This window comes from Pseudophryne corroboree, chromosome 10 (genome assembly GCF_028390025.1).
Source record: "Pseudophryne corroboree isolate aPseCor3 chromosome 10, aPseCor3.hap2, whole genome shotgun sequence".
In the NCBI taxonomy this organism is placed as follows: Eukaryota; Metazoa; Chordata; class Amphibia; order Anura; family Myobatrachidae; genus Pseudophryne; species Pseudophryne corroboree.
In genome coordinates, this window is record NC_086453.1 from 12,348,479 (window position 1) to 12,367,526 (window position 19,048).

The following is a 19,048-nucleotide window of genomic DNA, read 5'->3' on the forward strand; positions in this document are numbered from 1 at the left end:
TGCATAGGGAAGCCTGTGGTGTAGGGTCATGGCGGTACAGCTGTCCGCGCAATATATTTTGTTAGGATTATTTTTTTAAATAAAAATGTTTTCAGCGTTTCATTATTTCCTACCTTTATTAACTTTTTTTTTTCCAAAAAATTTGTGCTATTTTTAACTTAAAAAAAATTCTGTCAATTTCATAAAAAAAGAAAAAAGAAAATTAGATTATCGTTGTCGCTGCGTTTTCATAAGCAAGATGAGACGTTCTGCAGGTAGATCCTGCCGCTAGATCTCTTATTGATTACTGCTGACGTTCCTCTCATAGCACCGTTGTCTTTTTCCCAGGTGTACTTCAAGAGAGACGGGGAGCTGATCGAGGTTGTCCCTATGATGGACCCACCGCCGGCCGCTGCCGGCCTGATGAACATCCGAGGGTCGAGGAACATTCTAAACCGAGACATGGATGATACTAAAATGCAGAAATCACTTTTACTGTTGGACACTGAGGAGCGGGGACTAAGTTCCTTCACGGAGAACCCTTTCCGAACCCGCACGTCCGACCAGGGACCTATGTCCATCCCCGTGACAGAGACCATTCCAGAGACAGTGGTCAGCCTGGAGTTCCCGCGTTGGGTTCACAGCACGGACCCCACTTATTTCTTCCACCAAATGCATCTTCCAATGAGTGATGGAACTGTAGAGGTTCGAGCCATGCTCACCTGGACCCTAAACCCACAGGTAGACAACGAGGCGCTGTTTAGCTGTGAGGTGAAGCACCCAGCCCTCACCATGCCTATGCAGGCTGAAGTCACACTAGGTAAGAAGCTTTCTTAGTTTTCTAGATTCATTGTCAGCGTGATTTATGGGCCGCATTTATATCCCGGTGCCAGAGCTCCAGGCAATTGTGTCTTCTGATTAAATCTTATAATAGCTATTTAGGAAGACCTGCATAGAGGAGTCTGGGAGATGCTCCTCGCGTCGGTGTAATTACAGCTCGCTCCGAGATAGGGGCAAATGTCAGAACTCCATGTACCCTGATACAATACCGGTTGCCATGAAGCATTGTAGGGCGTCATCCGGCCGAGTGGACATCACGGGCTTAAAATGAGGTTGCCTGAGTTCTAGCAGATGGATGGTCTTGTCCAAAATGACTGCTCTCTTGTTTGCTTATAACTGGGAAATATTGCATGGCAGAGAATGGGAGAGGCTTCCGTCTGGAACACTACTGGGCCGCTTTGTAATAGTATAATTTATTTAGAACAAATTACTTTTGCAGGATATGTGTGAATTATGTAAAAATGTCTGAGGCCTGTAGTTTTGTAGCCAAGACGTTCTGAGTTTCCCAATGAATCAGATACATATTATCTATCTATCTACAGTATCGATCAGAATTTATAAGTTAAATATTTTACAGTTAAATATAACACTCTCCCATTTGTTTCATGCCAGCTGGTTACTTTATTATTATTATTATCCTTTATTTGTATGGCGCCACAAGGGTTCCGCAGCGCCCAATTAGAGAGTACATATGCACATAATCAAAACAGGAAAACAGCGACTTACAGGTGAAGACAATATAGGACAAGTACAGGGTAACTAAGCATAACTACACCAGTAGACGACACTGAGATAAGTATCAAGGTGGCCGAGAACTGCGAGATTTGGGCAGTTGAGGACTATTAAAGTAAGAAAAGGATAATCACATGAGGGAAGAGGGTCCTGCTCGTTAGAGCTTACATTCTAAGGGGAAAGGACAAAGCCGCAAATACTTTGTTTAATAACTTCCAGAGTGGAGTCTTTTGGGGTCCGCTTCTCCGTCGGACGCACAGATATACTGTAGCACACGTCCGGTTGTCCTCTAATGCTAGATCATTTCATCATTCTTCTTTGTGCTCCTAATCTAAGTAAATACATTGCATGGTGGTAAATGAGTTTCTCACTGCATAATATAAAAAAATTGCACGCAGTGCCTTTTTCTGCCACCAGATGGTGCTTTGAGAAAGTTGTACTGCGCATGTCACCTGTGTGAAAGGTACAGTACGCAGCGCATGTGAATTGCTGATAAAGTAGCGTGTTGGGTAGTGTCACAGGAATAACGGACAACAATCAGTCTTGGCTTAGAGAGCAGCAGTAATGCACTAACCTGATGAGAATTAATGGCTGTGCTACAGAAAGCGGAGTTCCACCAATAAGCATGTTCCATCTTAATTAAATATATTGTAATGTATGAATTTGGTGCTACCTGAAGCCGGTGGAAAATTGAAATTAGTCACGGCATTGTTATCACATGGAGAATAAATCTATACTTGGCAACGTGCGAGCGATGATTAGTCCCTGTAATTCTAATATGTAATGTGTGTCAGACAGCCGGGGCATGGCGAACGTGTGGAATTGGAGAATAGGAAAATAACATTTGTGAATCTGGTATTTAAATGACAAGATAGCGGTGAACTCTCAATTAGTCAAACATGGAGGCTGCGTGGTCCGCACTGTGGGCTGCGACGCGCTGGCTGGCAGACCTGTACAGCAAATGTGCATTTTATGCTGTGGGTTTCCCTTAGTCTGGAATATTGTCTGCAATTGATATGTTTTATTATTTGTTAGCTCTGCACATTTCCAAGCGCTTTTACTGTGACACACAGAGATGGCTCTGACAGGTTTAAAGCCGACAGATGTCCTGGGATAAAATAAAGCAGTTTTGGTGCGATATTAATCATCAAGATATAGCGCAATTCCTGCTTTACAGACGACCCTTGTTTGTGGTTACAGAAATATTTCAGCTGGGCGGGATAAAGTACAGTAACTCTTGTAGTGTTCCCAGGGATTATGCATACACGCGAGTCTGCTACATGGATTTTATATTATATATTATATATATATATATATATATATATATATATATATTTATATTATATATATATATATATATATATATATATATATATATAGGGATGGGGGCAGTGCACTATAATATTCCATTCTGTTTATATGTTCATTTCGTATAATAATGACGGGTGTTTGGTGCTGCTGAGACTACTAATTGCAGGAAGCTTTATGTGTATTTAGTGATTCCCTATTGCGCTGTATGACTGCTGTATGAGGGCTGTGTGGCGGTTGTATGACTGCTGTATGGCGGCTGTATGAGGGCTGTGTGGCGGTTGTATGACTGATGTATGGCAGCTGAATGAGGGCTGTATGGTGGCTGTATGACTGCTGTATGACTGCTGTATGGCAGCTGAATGAGGGCTGTATGGCGGCTGTATGACTGCTGTATGGCGGCTGTAAGAGGGCTGTGTGGCGGTTGTATGACTGCTGTATGACGGCTGAATGAGGGCTGTATGGCAGCTGAATGAGGGCTGTATGGCGGCTGTATGACTGCTGTATGACTGCTGTATGGCAGCTGAATGAGGGCTGTATGGTGGCTGTATGACTGCTGTATGGCGGCTGTATGACTGCTGTATGAGGGCTGTGTGGCGGTTGTATGACTGATGTATGGCGGCTGTATGAGGGCTGTGTGGCGGTTGTATGACTGCTGTTTGGCGGTTGTATGACTGCTGTATGACGGCTGAATGAGGGCTGTATGGCAGCTGAATGAGGGCTGTATGGCGGCTGTATGGCGGCTGAATGAGGGCTGTATGGTGGCTGTATGACTGCTGTATGGCAGCTGAATGAGGGCTGAATGGCGGCTGTATGACGGCTGTATGGTGGCTGTATGACGTCTGTATGGCAGCTGAATGAGGGCTGAATGGCGGCTGTATGACTGCTGTATGACGGCTGTATGGTGGCTGTATGATGTCTGTATGGCGGCTGAATGAGGGCTGTATGGTGGCTCTATGACGTCTGTATGGCAGCTGAATGAGGGCCGATGACTGCTGTATGACGGCTGTATGACGTCTGTATGGCGGCTGAATGAGGGCTGTATGGTGGCTCTATGACGTCTGTATGGCAGCTGAATGAGGGCCGATGACTGCTGTATGGCGGCTGTATGACTGCTGTAATGCGGCTGTATGACATCTGTATGGCGGCTGTATGACGTCTGTATGGCGGCTGTATGACGTCTGTATGGCGGCTGTGTGGCGGCTGCAGTGCTCGGTATCTATACTTATCCTATATGTAGAGTATGACTTGCTACAGATGTACTACTTCCCTTGTTGTATATGCTGGATGTGTGTTCTCGTCTGGTTGTTTGGCGTATACCACATGGAACCAGGATCTACGGGATAAGAACAGACTAGTCCGGGAAAACTAGTTATAATGCTGCAAATATAAAGCACGGGGGATTTGTTGTGGGGTTTGGGTGTTTGATGGTTGGAGTCGCATTAGGCCCTGGCTGCCATATATCATTCAGCATCGGGCCCCTGAGACACAGGCATTACTGGCTTCAGAACACTTTCTCATATAAATATTCCATTTCTTGTGCACATTGTGTCTAGAAGTGGGTGTGTTGGAGCTACAGTAGAATGTCAGGGGTCCGGTGTCCGAGACCTCAGCAGTTACCAGACAGCGAAGTCAGTGATCTCCGTCCTGGAGAACTTATTGGGACTACGCACTTGGCGCGGCGATTTGGTGGCTGCCGTGGCAGTGCAGTATTACCCCGCAAATAACCCCGCCGTGACACCAGTGTCATGCCTCTGCTATGCCCCAGTGCTGGCCGGGCCCTCCAGGGTTCCTGCAGTCACAGCACTAGGCCTTTGGTGGTTGTACAGGAGCTGCCATGGAAACACAGTGACCCCGACGCTAGTGCCCCTCACAGAACGATGGGCATCGGGAATCCGGCAAGTCTCCTGCAGCTCTATTACCTCCATCACCCTGTAAGGGTCCACGCCGCAGCTTTTACCCAGATGCTCCTCATGGACCTCAGCCTCCATGCTTCAGCGTCTGTTCTCCAAGGGTCTACGAGGAGGTCCTCCGACAGCCCCCCTGAGCCGTGCCCTGCAATGCACCGAGGATGGGTAAGGTAATGATGCATTTTTATGATTGCAGCGTGCGTGCTGGCGGCCTCTCCCTCCCAGCCATCCTTGATGGAATTATCCCAATTCTAATTAGGTTTGTATGCAGATCAGGCCATTTGGTCTCATTCGTTTACAAACCATTAAGGTTAATGTGCTTCTTGTTTAAAGAAAGTGCTGAATTAATAGAGTGCACCGCGCCGCGCTTCTGTGCGAGTCTCATTCTATCCCTGTCCCCCTCCCCCCGCCGCAGGGGCCAGAGCCTGGCCGGGTGTGACGTGTTGTGCGACATTTGTCAGGTGTGCAGCAGGTTCCAGGACGGTGTGCGGGGTAACACGTACCCCCAGGGGTAGCTCCGGCACGGGGGCTACTTACAGCTAACAATAGATGAAACTTTAGAATTGAGTGGATCAGGAATAAATGCAATACATGCAGAACAGAAATAAGAAATACACAGCAGGCGGCACTTAGTGTAATGTACCCGCCGTAGGGCGAGAGGCCGCAGACTGGCCCAGAACTAACCCCCTGCGTCGGTAACACTATGCGTGTGGTCAGCGAGCCCCGGAGGGTCGGTCAGGGATTGCTTAAACTGTTTTCGGTGATGGAAAGTTTACAATGGATAGAATTAAAAATGTCTGCAGGATTGTATGGGGCAGCCGGGACCCCTGTGACCGGGGAATCATTTACCATCATATGAGACTGCAAAACATCCAGGAATAACTATTTCTCTAGAGGCACCAGCAGATACATCAGGGGTGAGCAGCCTGAGGCTCTTCGGCTGCTGTAGAACCGCAAATCCCAGCATGCCCTGCCAGATCCATCTCACAGGCTCCACAGTCACTTGGTCTGTCTCTCCTGAGGTTCCCAGGGCCAGATAATACATGTTGGGACCACTGTGGCTGAGCTGCCTGATCTCCCAGTCACAAGGCCAAATGTGTAAAGCACCAGTGCCCCCTCCCAGTAACTACCGTTACCCCTGTGCTGGTCTGCACGTGTAAAGCACCAGTGCCCCCTCCCAGTAACTACAGTTACTCCTGTGCTGGCCTGCACATGTAAAGCACCGGTGCCCCCTCCCAGTAACTACCGTTACTCCTGTGCTGGCCTGCACATGTAAAGCACCAGTGCCCCCTCCCAGTAACTACCGTTACTCCTGTGCTGGCCTGCACATGTAAAGCACCAGTGCCCCCTCCCAGTAACTACAGTTACTCCTGTGCTGGTCTGCACGTGTAAAGCACCAGTGCCCCCTCCCAGTAACTACAGTTACTCCTGTGCTGGCCAGCACGTGTAAAGCACCAGTGCCCCCTCCCAGTAACTACAGTTACTCCTGTGCTGGTCTGCACGTGTAAAGCACCGGTGCCCCCTCCCAGTAACTACAGTTACTCCTGTGCTGGTCTGCACGTGTAAAGCACCGGTGCCCCCTCCCAGTAACTACAGTTACTCCTGTGCTGGTCTGCACGTGTAAAGCACCAGTGCCCCCTCCCAGTTACTACAGTTACTCCTGTGCTGGTCTGCACATGTAAAGCACCAGTGCCCCCTCCCAGTAACTACCGTTACTCCTGTGCTGGCCTGCACATGTAAAGCACCAGTGCCCCCTCCCAGTAACTACAGTTACTCCTGTGCTGGTCTGCACGTGTAAAGCACCGGTGCCCCCTCCCAGTAACTACAGTTACTCCTGTGCTGGTCTGCACGTGTAAAGCACCAGTGCCCCCTCCCAGTTACTACAGTTACTCCTGTGCTGGCCTGCACATGTAACGCACCAGTGCCCCCTCCCAGTAACTACCGTTACTCCTGTGCTGGCCTGCACATGTAAAGCACCAGTTCCCCCTCCCAGTAACTACCGTTACTCCTGTGCTGGCCAGCATGTGTAAAGCACCAGTGCCCCCTCCCAGTAACTACAGTTACTCCTGTGCTGGCCAGCACGTGTAAAGCACCAGTGCCCCCTCCCAGTAACTACAGTTACTCCTGTGCTGGCCTGCACGTGTAAAGCACCAGTGCCCCCTCCCAGTAACTACAGTTACTCCTGTGCTGGCCTGCACGTGTAAAGCACCAGTGCCCCCTCCCAGTAACTACCGTTACTCCTGTGCTGGCCTGCACATGTAAAGCACCAGTGCCCCCTCCCAGTAACTACCGTTACTCCTGTGCTGGCCTGCACATGTAAAGCACCAGTGCCCCCTCCCAGTAACTACCGTTACTCCTGTGCTGGCCTGCACATGTAAAGCACCAGTGCCCCCTCCCAGTAACTACCGTTACTCCTGTGCTGGCCTGCACATGTAAAGCACCAGTGCCCCCTCCCAGTAACTACAGTTACTCCTGTGCTGGCCAGCACGTGTAAAGCACCAGTGCCCCCTCCCAGTAACTACAGTTACTCCTGTGCTGGTCTGCACGTGTAAAGCACCGGTGCCCCCTCCCAGTAACTACAGTTACTCCTGTGCTGGTCTGCACGTGTAAAGCACCGGTGCCCCCTCCCAGTAACTACAGTTACTCCTGTGCTGGTCTGCACGTGTAAAGCACCGGTGCCCCCTCCCAGTAACTACAGTTACTCCTGTGCTGGTCTGCACGTGTAAAGCACCGGTGCCCCCTCCCAGTAACTACAGTTACTCCTGTGCTGGTCTGCACGTGTAAAGCACCAGTGCCCCCTCCCAGTTACTACAGTTACTCCTGTGCTGGTCTGCACATGTAAAGCACCAGTGCCCCCTCCCAGTAACTACCGTTACTCCTGTGCTGGCCTGCACATGTAAAGCACCAGTGCCCCCTCCCAGTAACTACAGTTACTCCTGTGCTGGCCAGCACGTGTAAAGCACCAGTGCCCCCTCCCAGTAACTACAGTTACTCCTGTGCTGGCCAGCACGTGTAAAGCACCAGTGCCCCCTCCCAGTAACTACAGTTACTCCTGTGCTGGTCTGCACGTGTAAAGCACCGGTGCCCCCTCCCAGTAACTACAGTTACTCCTGTGCTGGTCTGCACGTGTAAAGCACCGGTGCCCCCTCCCAGTAACTACAGTTACTCCTGTGCTGGTCTGCACGTGTAAAGCACCAGTGCCCCCTCCCAGTTACTACAGTTACTCCTGTGCTGGTCTGCACATGTAAAGCACCAGTGCCCCCTCCCAGTAACTACCGTTACTCCTGTGCTGGCCTGCACATGTAAAGCACCAGTGCCCCCTCCCAGTAACTACCGTTACTCCTGTGCTGGCCTGCACATGTAAAGCACCAGTGCCCCCTCCCAGTAACTACCGTTACTCCTGTGCTGGCCAGCACGTGTAAAGCACCAGTGCCGCCTCCCAGTAACTACAGTTACTCCTGTGCTGGTCTGCACGTGTAAAGCACCGGTGCCCCCTCCCAGTAACTACAGTTACTCCTGTGCTGGTCTGCACGTGTAAAGCACCAGTGCCCCCTCCCTGTTACTACAGGCACTCCTGTGCTGGTCTGCACGTGTAAAGCACCGGTGCCCCCTCCCAGTAACTACAGGCACTCCTGTGCTGGTCTGCACGTGTAAAGCACCGGTGCCCCCTCCCAGTTACTACAGTTACTCCTGTGCTGGTCTGCACGTGTAAAGCACCGGTGCCCCCTCCCAGTAACTACAGGCACTCCTGTGCTGGTCTGCACGTGTAAAGCACCGGTGCCCCCTCCCAGTAACTACAATTACTCCTGTGCTGGTCTGCACGTGTAAAGCACCAGTGCCCCCTCCCAGTAACTACAGGCACTCCTGTGCTGGTCTGCACGTGTAAAGCACCAGTGCCCCCTCCCAGTAACTACAGTTACTCCTGTGCTGGTCTGCACGTGTAAAGCACCGGTGCCCCCTCCCAGTAACTACAGTTACTCCTGTGCTGGTCTGCACGTGTAAAGCACCGGTGCCCCCTCCCAGTAACTACAATTACTCCTGTGCTGGTCTGCACGTGTAAAGCACCGGTGCCCCCTCCCAGTAACTACAATTACTCCTGTGCTGGTCTGCACGTGTAAAGCACCAGTGCCCCCTCCCAGTAACTACAGGCACTCCTGTGCTGGTCTGCACGTGTAAAGCACCACTGCCCCCTCCCAGTAACTACAGGCACTCCTGTGCTGGTCTGCACGTGTAAAGCACCAGTGCCCCCTCCCAGTAACTACAGTTACTCCTGTGCTGGTCTGCACGTGTAAAGCACCAGTGCCCCCTCCCAGTAACTACAGTTACTCCTGTGCTGGCCTGCACATGTAAAGCACCAGTGCCCCCTCCCAGTAACTACCGTTACACCTGTGCTGGCCTGCACATGTAAAGCACCAGTGCCCCCTCCCAGTAACTACCGTTACTCCTGTGCTGGCCTGCACATGTAAAGCACCAGTGCCCCCTCCCAGTAACTACCGTTACTCCTGTGCTGGCCTGCACATGTAAAGCACCAGTGCCCCCTCCCAGTAACTACCGTTACTCCTGTGCTGGCCTGCACATGTAAAGCACCAGTGCCCCCTCCCAGTAACTACAGTTACTCCTGTGCTGGCCAGCACGTGTAAAGCACCAGTGCCCCCTCCCAGTAACTACAGTTACTCCTGTGCTGGCCAGCACGTGTAAAGCACCAGTGCCCCCTCCCAGTAACTACAGTTACTCCTGTGCTGGTCTGCACGTGTAAAGCACCGGTGCCCCCTCCCAGTAACTACAGTTACTCCTGTGCTGGTCTGCACGTGTAAAGCACCAGTGCCCCCTCCCAGTAACTACCGTTACTCCTGTGCTGGCCTGCACATGTAAAGCACCAGTGCCCCCTCCCAGTAACTACAGTTACTCCTGTGCTGGTCTGCACGTGTAAAGCACCGGTGCCCCCTCCCAGTAACTACAGTTACTCCTGTGCTGGTCTGCACGTGTAAAGCACCAGTGCCCCCTCCCAGTTACTACAGTTACTCCTGTGCTGGTCTGCACATGTAAAGCACCAGTGCCCCCTCCCAGTAACTACCGTTACTCCTGTGCTGGCCAGCACGTGTAAAGCACCAGTGCCCCCTCCCAGTAACTACAGTTACTCCTGTGCTGGCCAGCACGTGTAAAGCACCAGTGCCCCCTCCCAGTAACTACAGTTACTCCTGTGCTGGCCAGCACGTGTAAAGCACCGGTGCCCCCTCCCAGTAACTACAGTTACTCCTGTGCTGGTCTGCACGTGTAAAGCACCGGTGCCCCCTCCCAGTAACTACAGTTACTCCTGTGCTGGTCTGCACATGTAAAGCACCGGTGCCCCCTCCCAGTAACTACAGTTACTCCTGTGCTGGTCTGCACGTGTAAAGCACCAGTGCCCCCTCCCAGTTACTACAGTTACTCCTGTGCTGGTCTGCACATGTAAAGCACCAGTGCCCCCTCCCAGTAACTACCGTTACTCCTGTGCTGGCCTGCACATGTAAAGCACCAGTGCCCCCTCCCAGTAACTACAGTTACTCCTGTGCTGGCCAGCACGTGTAAAGCACCGGTGCCCCCTCCCAGTAACTACAGTTACTCCTGTGCTGGTCTGCACATGTAAAGCACCGGTGCCCCCTCCCAGTAACTACAGTTACTCCTGTGCTGGTCTGCACATGTAAAGCACCGGTGCCCCCTCCCAGTAACTACAGTTACTCCTGTGCTGGTCTGCACGTGTAAAGCACCGGTGCCCCCTCCCAGTTACTACAGGCACTCCTGTGCTGGTCTGCACGTGTAAAGCACCGGTGCCCCCTCCCAGTAACTACAGTTACTCCTGTGCTGGTCTGCACGTGTAAAGCACCGGTGCCCCCTCCCAGTAATTACAGGCACTCCTGTGCTGGTCTGCACGTGTAAAGCACCGGTGCCCCCTCCCAGTAACTACAGTTACTCCTGTGCTGGTCTGCACGTGTAAAGCACCAGTGCCCCCTACCAGTAACTACAGTTACTCCTGTGCTGGTCTGCACGTGTAAAGCACCAGTGCCCCCTCCCAGTAACTACAGTTACTCCTGTGCTGGTCTGCACATGTAAAGCACCAGTGCCCCCTACCAGTAACTACAGTTACTCCTGTGCTGGTCTGCACATGTAAAGCACCAGTGCCCCCTACCAGTAACTACAGTTACTCCTGTGCTGGTCTGCACGTGTAAAGCACCTGTGCCCCCTCCCAGTAACTACCGTTACTCCTGTGCTGGTCTGCACATGTAAAGCACCAGTGCCCCCTACCAGTAACTACAGTTACTCCTGTGCTGGTCTGCACGTGTAAAGCACCTGTGCCCCCTCCCAGTAACTACCGTTACTCCTGTGCTGGTCTGCACGTGTAAAGCACCAGTGCCCCCTCCCAGTAACTACCGTTACTCCTGTGCTGGTCTGCACGTGTAAAGCACCAGTGCCCCCTCCCAGTAACTACAGTTACTCCTGTGCTGGTCTGCACATGTAAAGCACCAGTGCCCCCTCCCAGTAACTACAGGCACTCCTGTGCTGGTCTGCACGTGTAATATGATGGAACAAGGGGGCAGTCTGCCGCTGAGCGCTGGGATCCCTGTGACAGTTCCACAGATCCAGGCCTGGCTGCTGGCCTTCTGCACCTCTGTCCAGGGCAATTACAGAGCAGCACTTTCACCTTTTTTAGATTTGTTTTGTAACATTTACATTTATTTTATCAACTCGCGTCAAGGAACTGCTGCAGGATGGGGGAGGCCGGTCTACTCTCAGGGTTCTGGGAGATGTCTCCGTAATTCGGGAATCTGGCGGACATTCTGGGAGTGTAGGCGACTATATATCAGCGGAATGTCCGTACTTTTCAGTTGTAATGTTCCTGACTCATACACACATCGCCCCTCCTCACTCTCACACAGTGACAGTCACACAGCACACAGTGACAGTCACACAGCACACAGTGACAGTCACACAGCACACAGTGACAGTCACACAGCACACAGTGACAGTCACACAGCACACAGTGACAGTCACACAGCACACAGTGACAGTCACACAGCACGCAGTGACAGTCACACAGCACGCAGTGACACAGCACACAGCACGCAGTGACAGTCACACAGCACGCAGTGACAGTCACACAGCATGCAGTGACAGTCACACAGCATGCAGTGACAGTCACACAGCACGCAGTGACAGTCACACAGCACGCAGTGACAGTCACACAGCACACAGTGACAGTCACACAGCACACAGTGACAGTCACACAGCACACAGTGACACAGCACGCAGTGACAGTCACACAGCACACAGTGACAGTCACACAGCACACAGTGACAGTCACACAGCACACAGTGACACAGCACACAGTGACAGTCACACAGCACACAGTGACACAGCACACAGTGACAGTCACACAGCACACAGTGACACAGCACACAGAGACAGTCACACAGCATGCAGTGACACAGTCATACAGCACACAGTCACTCAGCACACAGTGACACAGCACACAGTGACACAGTCACACTGACTCAGCACGCAGTCACACAGTGACACTGCACACAGTGACACAGTGACTCAGCACACAGTGACACAGCACACAGTCACACTGACTCATCACGCAGTCACACAGTGACACAGCACACAGTCACACAGTGACTCAGCACGCAGTCACACAGCACACAGTGACACAATGACTCGGCACGCAGTCACGCAGCACACAGTGACACAGTGACTCAGCACGCAGTCACACAGTGACTCAGCACGCAGTCACATAGCACGCAAAGACACAGTGACTCAGCACGCAGCACACAGTGACTCAGCACACAGCACGCAGCACGCAAAGACACAATGACTCGGCACGCAGTCACACAGCACACAGTGACTCAGCACGCAGTCACACAGCACGCAAAGACACAGTGACTCAGCACACAGTCACACAGCACGCAAAGACAGTGACTCAGCACGCAGTCACACAGTCACTCAGCACACAGTGACAGTACATTCTCCTACACAGGTGCCCGTCATAGAGGGCCAACTGTCTGCCGTATATAGCGGTATTCCCTGGCCTTCCTTCAGGTCACAGCAGCTGTAGATGTATACGGGGATCACATAGGAGTATACACGTCTAGTGCAGAACAGCAAGCCAGTGTGACTCCATCAGTGTATTGCGGTATGTGGATTATGGATCACTTTGTACCGGGATAGTATATGGATATACAGGATGGACCAAGAGCCAGATACTATATAATCTATATACTGTATACACTGCAGCAGCATCACCTCTCTAATGATCAGAGACACCTAACATAACATACCCAATGTAGTACCCATACCCATATAGCAGGTATCTTCTATATAACGTGTCCTATGCAGTGCTCATATAGCCAATATCCCCTATATAACGTGCCCTATGTAATGCTCATATAGCCAGTATCCCCTATATAACGTGCCCTATGTAATGCTCATATAGCCAATATCCCCTATATAACGTACCCAATGTAGTACTAATATCCAGTATCCCCTATATAACATGCTCTATGTAATGCTCATATAGCCAGTATCCCCTATATAACGTACCCAATGTAGTGCTCATATAGCCAGTATCCCCTATATAACGTACACTATGCAGTACTCATATAGCCAGTATCTCCTATATAACATACCCTATGCAGTACTCATATATCCAGTATCTCCTATATAACATACCCAATGCAGTTCTTATATAGCCAGCATCCCCTATATAATGTGACCTATGTAATCCTCGTATAGCCAGTATCCCCTATATAATGCACCCTATGTAGTGCTCATATATCCAGTATCCCCTATATAATATATCCTATGCAGTGCTCATATAGCCAGTATCTCCTATATAATGTTCCCTATGCAGTACTCATATAGCCAGTATCCCCTATATAACATACCATATGCAGTACTCATATAACCAGTGTCCCCTATATAACATACCCTATGTAGTACTCATATAGCCCGTATCCCCTATGTAACGTAACCTATACAGTACTCGTATAGCCAGTGTCCCCTGTATAACATTATACCCTATGCAGTACTCATATAGCCAGTATCCCCTATATAACATACCCTATGTTGGACTCGTATAGCCAGTATCTCCTATATAACGTAACCTATGTAGTGCTCATATAGCCAGTATCCCCTATATAACATACCCAATATAGGACTCATATAACCAGTATACCCTATATAACATACCCAATGTAGGACTCATATAGCCAGTTTCCCCTATATAACATAACCCATGTAGTGCTCATATAGCCAGTATCCCCTATATAACATGTCCTATGCAGTACTCATATAGCCAGTATCTTCTATATAACGTACACTACGCAGTACTCATATAGCCAGTATCTCCTATATAACATACCCCATGCAGTACTCATATAGCCAGTATCTCCTATATAACATACCCCATGCAGTACTCATATAGCCAGTATCTCCTATATAACGTACCCTATGCAGTACTCGTATAGCCAGTATCTCCTATATAACGTACCCTATGCAGTACTCGTATAGCCAGTAGCCCCTATATAACATACCCTATGCAGTACTCATATAGCCAGTATCTCCTATGTAACATACCCCATGCAGTACTCATATAGCCAGTATCCTCTATATAGCGTTCACTATGCAGTACTCATATAGCCAGTGTCCCCTATATAACATTATACCCTATGCAGTACTCATATAGCCCGTGTCCCCTATATAAGGTACCCTATGCAGCACTCATATAGCCAGTATCTCCTATATAACGTACACTATGCAGTACTCGTATAGCCAGTATCCCCTATATAACATACCCTATGCAGTACTCGTATAGCCAGTGTCCCCTATATAAGATACCCTATGCAGTACTCTTATAGCCAGTATCCCCTATATAACATACCCTATACAGTACTCGTATAGCCAGTGTCCCCTATATAACATACCATATGCAGTACTCGTATAGCCAGTGTCCCCTATATAACATACCCTATGCAGTACTCATATAGCCAGTATCCCCTATATAACATACCATATGCAGTCCTCGTATAACCAGTGTCCCCTATATAACATACCCTATGCAGTACTCATATAGCCAGTTTCCCCTATATAACATACCCTATGCAGTACTCGTATAGCCAGTATCCCCTATATAACTGTCACTATGCAGTTCTCATATAGCCAGTATCCCCTATATAACATACCCTATGCAGTACTCATATAGCCAGTATCCCCTATATAACGTACCCTATGCAGTACTCATATAGCCAGTATCTCCTACATAACATACCCAATGCAATACTCAAATAGCCAGTTTCCCCTATATAACATACCCTATGCAGTACTCGTATAGCCAGTATCCCCTATATAACTGTCACTATGCAGTACTCATATAGCCAGTATTTCCTATATAACATACCCTATGCAGTACTCATATAGCCAGTATCTCCTATATAACATACCCAATGCAATAATCAAATAGCCAGTATCCCCTATATAACATACCATATGCAGTACTCGCATTGCCAGTGTCCCCTATATGTATAGCCAGTGTCCCCTATATAACATACCCTATGCAGTACACATATAGCCAGTATCTCCTATGTAACATACCCCATGCAGTACTCATATAGCCAGTATCCTCTATATAGCGTTCACTATGCAGTACTCATATAGCCAGTGTCCCCTATATAACATTATACCCTATGCAGTACTCATATAGCCAGTGTCCCCCTATATAACATACCCTATGCAGTACTCATATAGCCAGTATTCCCTATATAACATACCCTATGCAGTACTCGTATAGCCAGTATTCCCTATATAACATACCCTATGCAGTTCTCGTATAGCCAGTGTCCCCTATATAACATACCCTATGCAGTACTCGTATAGCCAGTATCCCCTTTATAACGGTCACTATGCAGTTCTCTTATAGCCAGTGTCCCCTATATAACATACCCTATGCAGTACTCGTATAGCCAGTATCCCCTATATAACGGTCACTATGCAGTTCTCTTATAGCCAGTGTCCCCTATATAACATACCCTATGCAGTACTCGTATAGCCAGTATTCCCTATATAACATACCCTATGCAGTTCTCTTATAGCCAGTGTCCCCTATATAACATACCCTATGCAGTACTCGTATAGCCAGTATCCCCTACATAACGGTCACTATGCAGTTCTCTTATAGCCAGTGTCCCCTATATAACATACCCTATGCAGTACTTATATAGCCAGTATCCCCTATATACAGCAGCATACCCTATGCAGTTCTCATATAGCCAGTATCTCCTACATAACATACCCAATGCAATACTCAAATAGCCAGTTTCCCCTATATAACATACCCTATGCAGTACTCGTATAGCCAGTATCCCCTATATAACTGTCACTATGCAGTACTCATATAGCCAGTATTTCCTATATAACATACCCTATGCAGTACTCATATAGCCAGTATCTCCTACATAACATACCCAATGCAATACTCAAATAGCCAGTTTCCCCTATATAACATACCCTATGCAGTACTCGTATAGCCAGTATCCCCTATATAACTGTCACTATGCAGTACTCATATAGCCAGTATTTCCTATATAACATACCCTATGCAGTACTCATATAGCCAGTATCTCCTATATAACATACCCAATGCAATAATCAAATAGCCAGTATCCCCTATATAACATACCATATGCAGTACTCGCATTGCCAGTGTCCCCTATATGTATAGCCAGTGTCCCCTATATAACATACCCTATGCAGTACACATATAGCCAGTATCTCCTATGTAACATACCCCATGCAGTACTCATACAGCCAGTATCCTCTATATAGCGTTCACTATGCAGTACTCATATAGCCAGTGTCCCCTATATAACATTATACCCTATGCAGTACTCATATAGCCAGTGTCCCCTATATAACATACCCTATGCAGTACTCGTATAGCCAGTATTCCCTATATAACATACCCTATGCAGTACTCGTATAGCCAGTATTCCCTATATAACATACCCTATGCAGTTCTCGTATAGCCAGTGTCCCCTATATAACATACCCTATGCAGTACTCGTATAGCCAGTATCCCCTATATAACGGTCACTATGCAGTTCTCTTATAGCCAGTGTCCCCTATATAACATACCCTATGCAGTACTCGTATAGCCAGTATCCCCTATATAACGGTCACTATGCAGTTCTCTTATAGCCAGTGTCCCCTATATAACATACCCTATGCAGTACTCGTATAGCCAGTATTCCCTATATAACATACCCTATGCAGTTCTCTTATAGCCAGTGTCCCCTATATAACATACCCTATGCAGTACTCGTATAGCCAGTATCCCCTACATAACGGTCACTATGCAGTTCTCTTATAGCCAGTGTCCCCTATATAACATACCCTATGCAGTACTTATATAGCCAGTATCCCCTATATACAGCAGCATACCCTATGCAGTTCTCATATTGCCGGTATCCCCTATATACAGCAGCACACCCACGTTGCGTTACGTGCTCCATGCAGCCAGCGTGTTATATAGCCAGTGTGCAGATAATTACCCCTCTGCCCCCGTACATACGCAGCCTGCAGAAGTTGGGCCACCTCGCTATATACAGCAGCTGGGATTCTGCTCTGCTATCGGTGGGAGGTGACACAAGGACATCCGCCACCGGGAAGGTGAATCTCTGCCCCTACTTTGCCCTTTGTCGTTCCATCAAGCAGGAATAATTCATAAGTACAGTGAGGACGCTGAACACAGCGGTGTTTGATGAAATATTTAAGGCTCTCCTTAGCGAGGGACGGTCTGCTTAACAAAACGATGGCCGTGATTTGTTCAAGGCAGAGTAACAAAGGCTGATTACTCCACAAAGGCAGGCAGCCACTAAAGGGGGGTTTCAGAGAGATGTGTCCAGAGGGAAGGGGGGGGGGGGGGGGCAGAGCACGCCAGGAGAAGGGGAACCATACAAATATACTGTAAGTCATCTTTCCCTTCTCCGTATGATGGGTGAGTCTCTCCCTCAGCCTGGGCCGCAATGATGGGACACATTGTCTATTGTAGACGTAACGTGTGACTTCCACTGCAACTTGACCAGACTGGGGCTTGTGGTACTACATGAGCTTGGCCAAGCTGGGACTTGTAGTTCCACAGCAGTTTAGCCAGGCTGGGGCTTGTAGCACCACAATAGCTTGGCCAGGCTGGGACTTGTAGTTCTGCAGAAACGTGGCCAGGCTGGGGCTTGTAGTTCCGCAGACGCTTGGCCAGGCTGGGGCTTGTAGTTCCGAAACAGTTTGGCAAGGCTGGGACTTGTAGTACCACAATAACTTATCCAGACTGGGGCTTGTAGTGCCACAATAGGTTGGGCAGTCTGGAGCTTGTAGTTCCGCAGCAGTTTGTCCATGCTGGGGCTTGTAGTACCACCATAGCTTATCCAGACTGGGGCTTGTAGTACCACAATAGCTTGGCCAGGCTGGGGCTTGTAGTACCACAATAGCTTGGCCAGGCTTGGGCTTTTACCACAATAGCTTATCCAGACTGGGGCTTGTAGTACCACAATAGCTTATCCAAACTGGGGCTTGTAGTACCACAATAGCTTGGCCAGGCTGGAGCTTGTAGTTCCACAGCAGCCTGCGTCATACCTAATCCTGGCCCACATCACCCAGGGGCTGTAGGTTGGGTGGGTTGCATGTGTGTGTAGCACAGCCGGATAAGATCAGTGGCAGATGCTGCATTGTAATTTATTTCCACTTACTCTGACCTAAGGCAACAGAGACATTCATTAAGTGACTTCCAGGGATTTAATCGAAGGCCGGTCCTAATTTATTTACTTTCCATGAAATTAATTGAAAATGAGACAAAGTAGAGATGAGATTTGCTTTGAAGCTGCTATTCTGTGATGTGATAATCAAGTCATTACACAAATATACCGAGTGTGCTACCGGGGCTGGATAATGCCTACAGTCACTCCTGGACACTGTTATAATTATCCAAGTTCTCCGGGGACCCCTCAGACAGACTCGGGGGGTATTTCATATAACTCAGCATAACATAATTACATTTATTAGTAAATAGCAAAACACACAAAACCAATTAGGGTATTTTGTAAAACCAATTAGAAGAATTTTTTTTATTGTATTCAGACCGGGGGGCTTAGTATAAACTAACTGTGGGTGGTACTTGCTACACAGCCCCCTTTACACAAAGTGCATAGACATATATGTGTGTGTGTGTATATATATATATATAACATAATAATATA

The 19,048-nt window shown here is 48.8% G+C and overlaps 1 protein-coding gene across 2 annotated transcripts in view; it reads left to right on the forward strand.

Moving 5' to 3' along the window:
- The window catches only part of IGSF21 (immunoglobin superfamily member 21), a 555,163-nt gene that overhangs the window by 451,385 nt on the left and 84,730 nt on the right, over positions 1 to 19,048 (forward strand). For both annotated transcript variants that reach the window (XM_063942118.1, XM_063942117.1), the window contains exon 6: positions 328 to 799. In XM_063942118.1, coding sequence (XP_063798188.1) covers positions 328 to 799 — 472 coding nt within the window. The remainder of the gene's footprint in view (positions 1 to 327; positions 800 to 19,048) is intronic.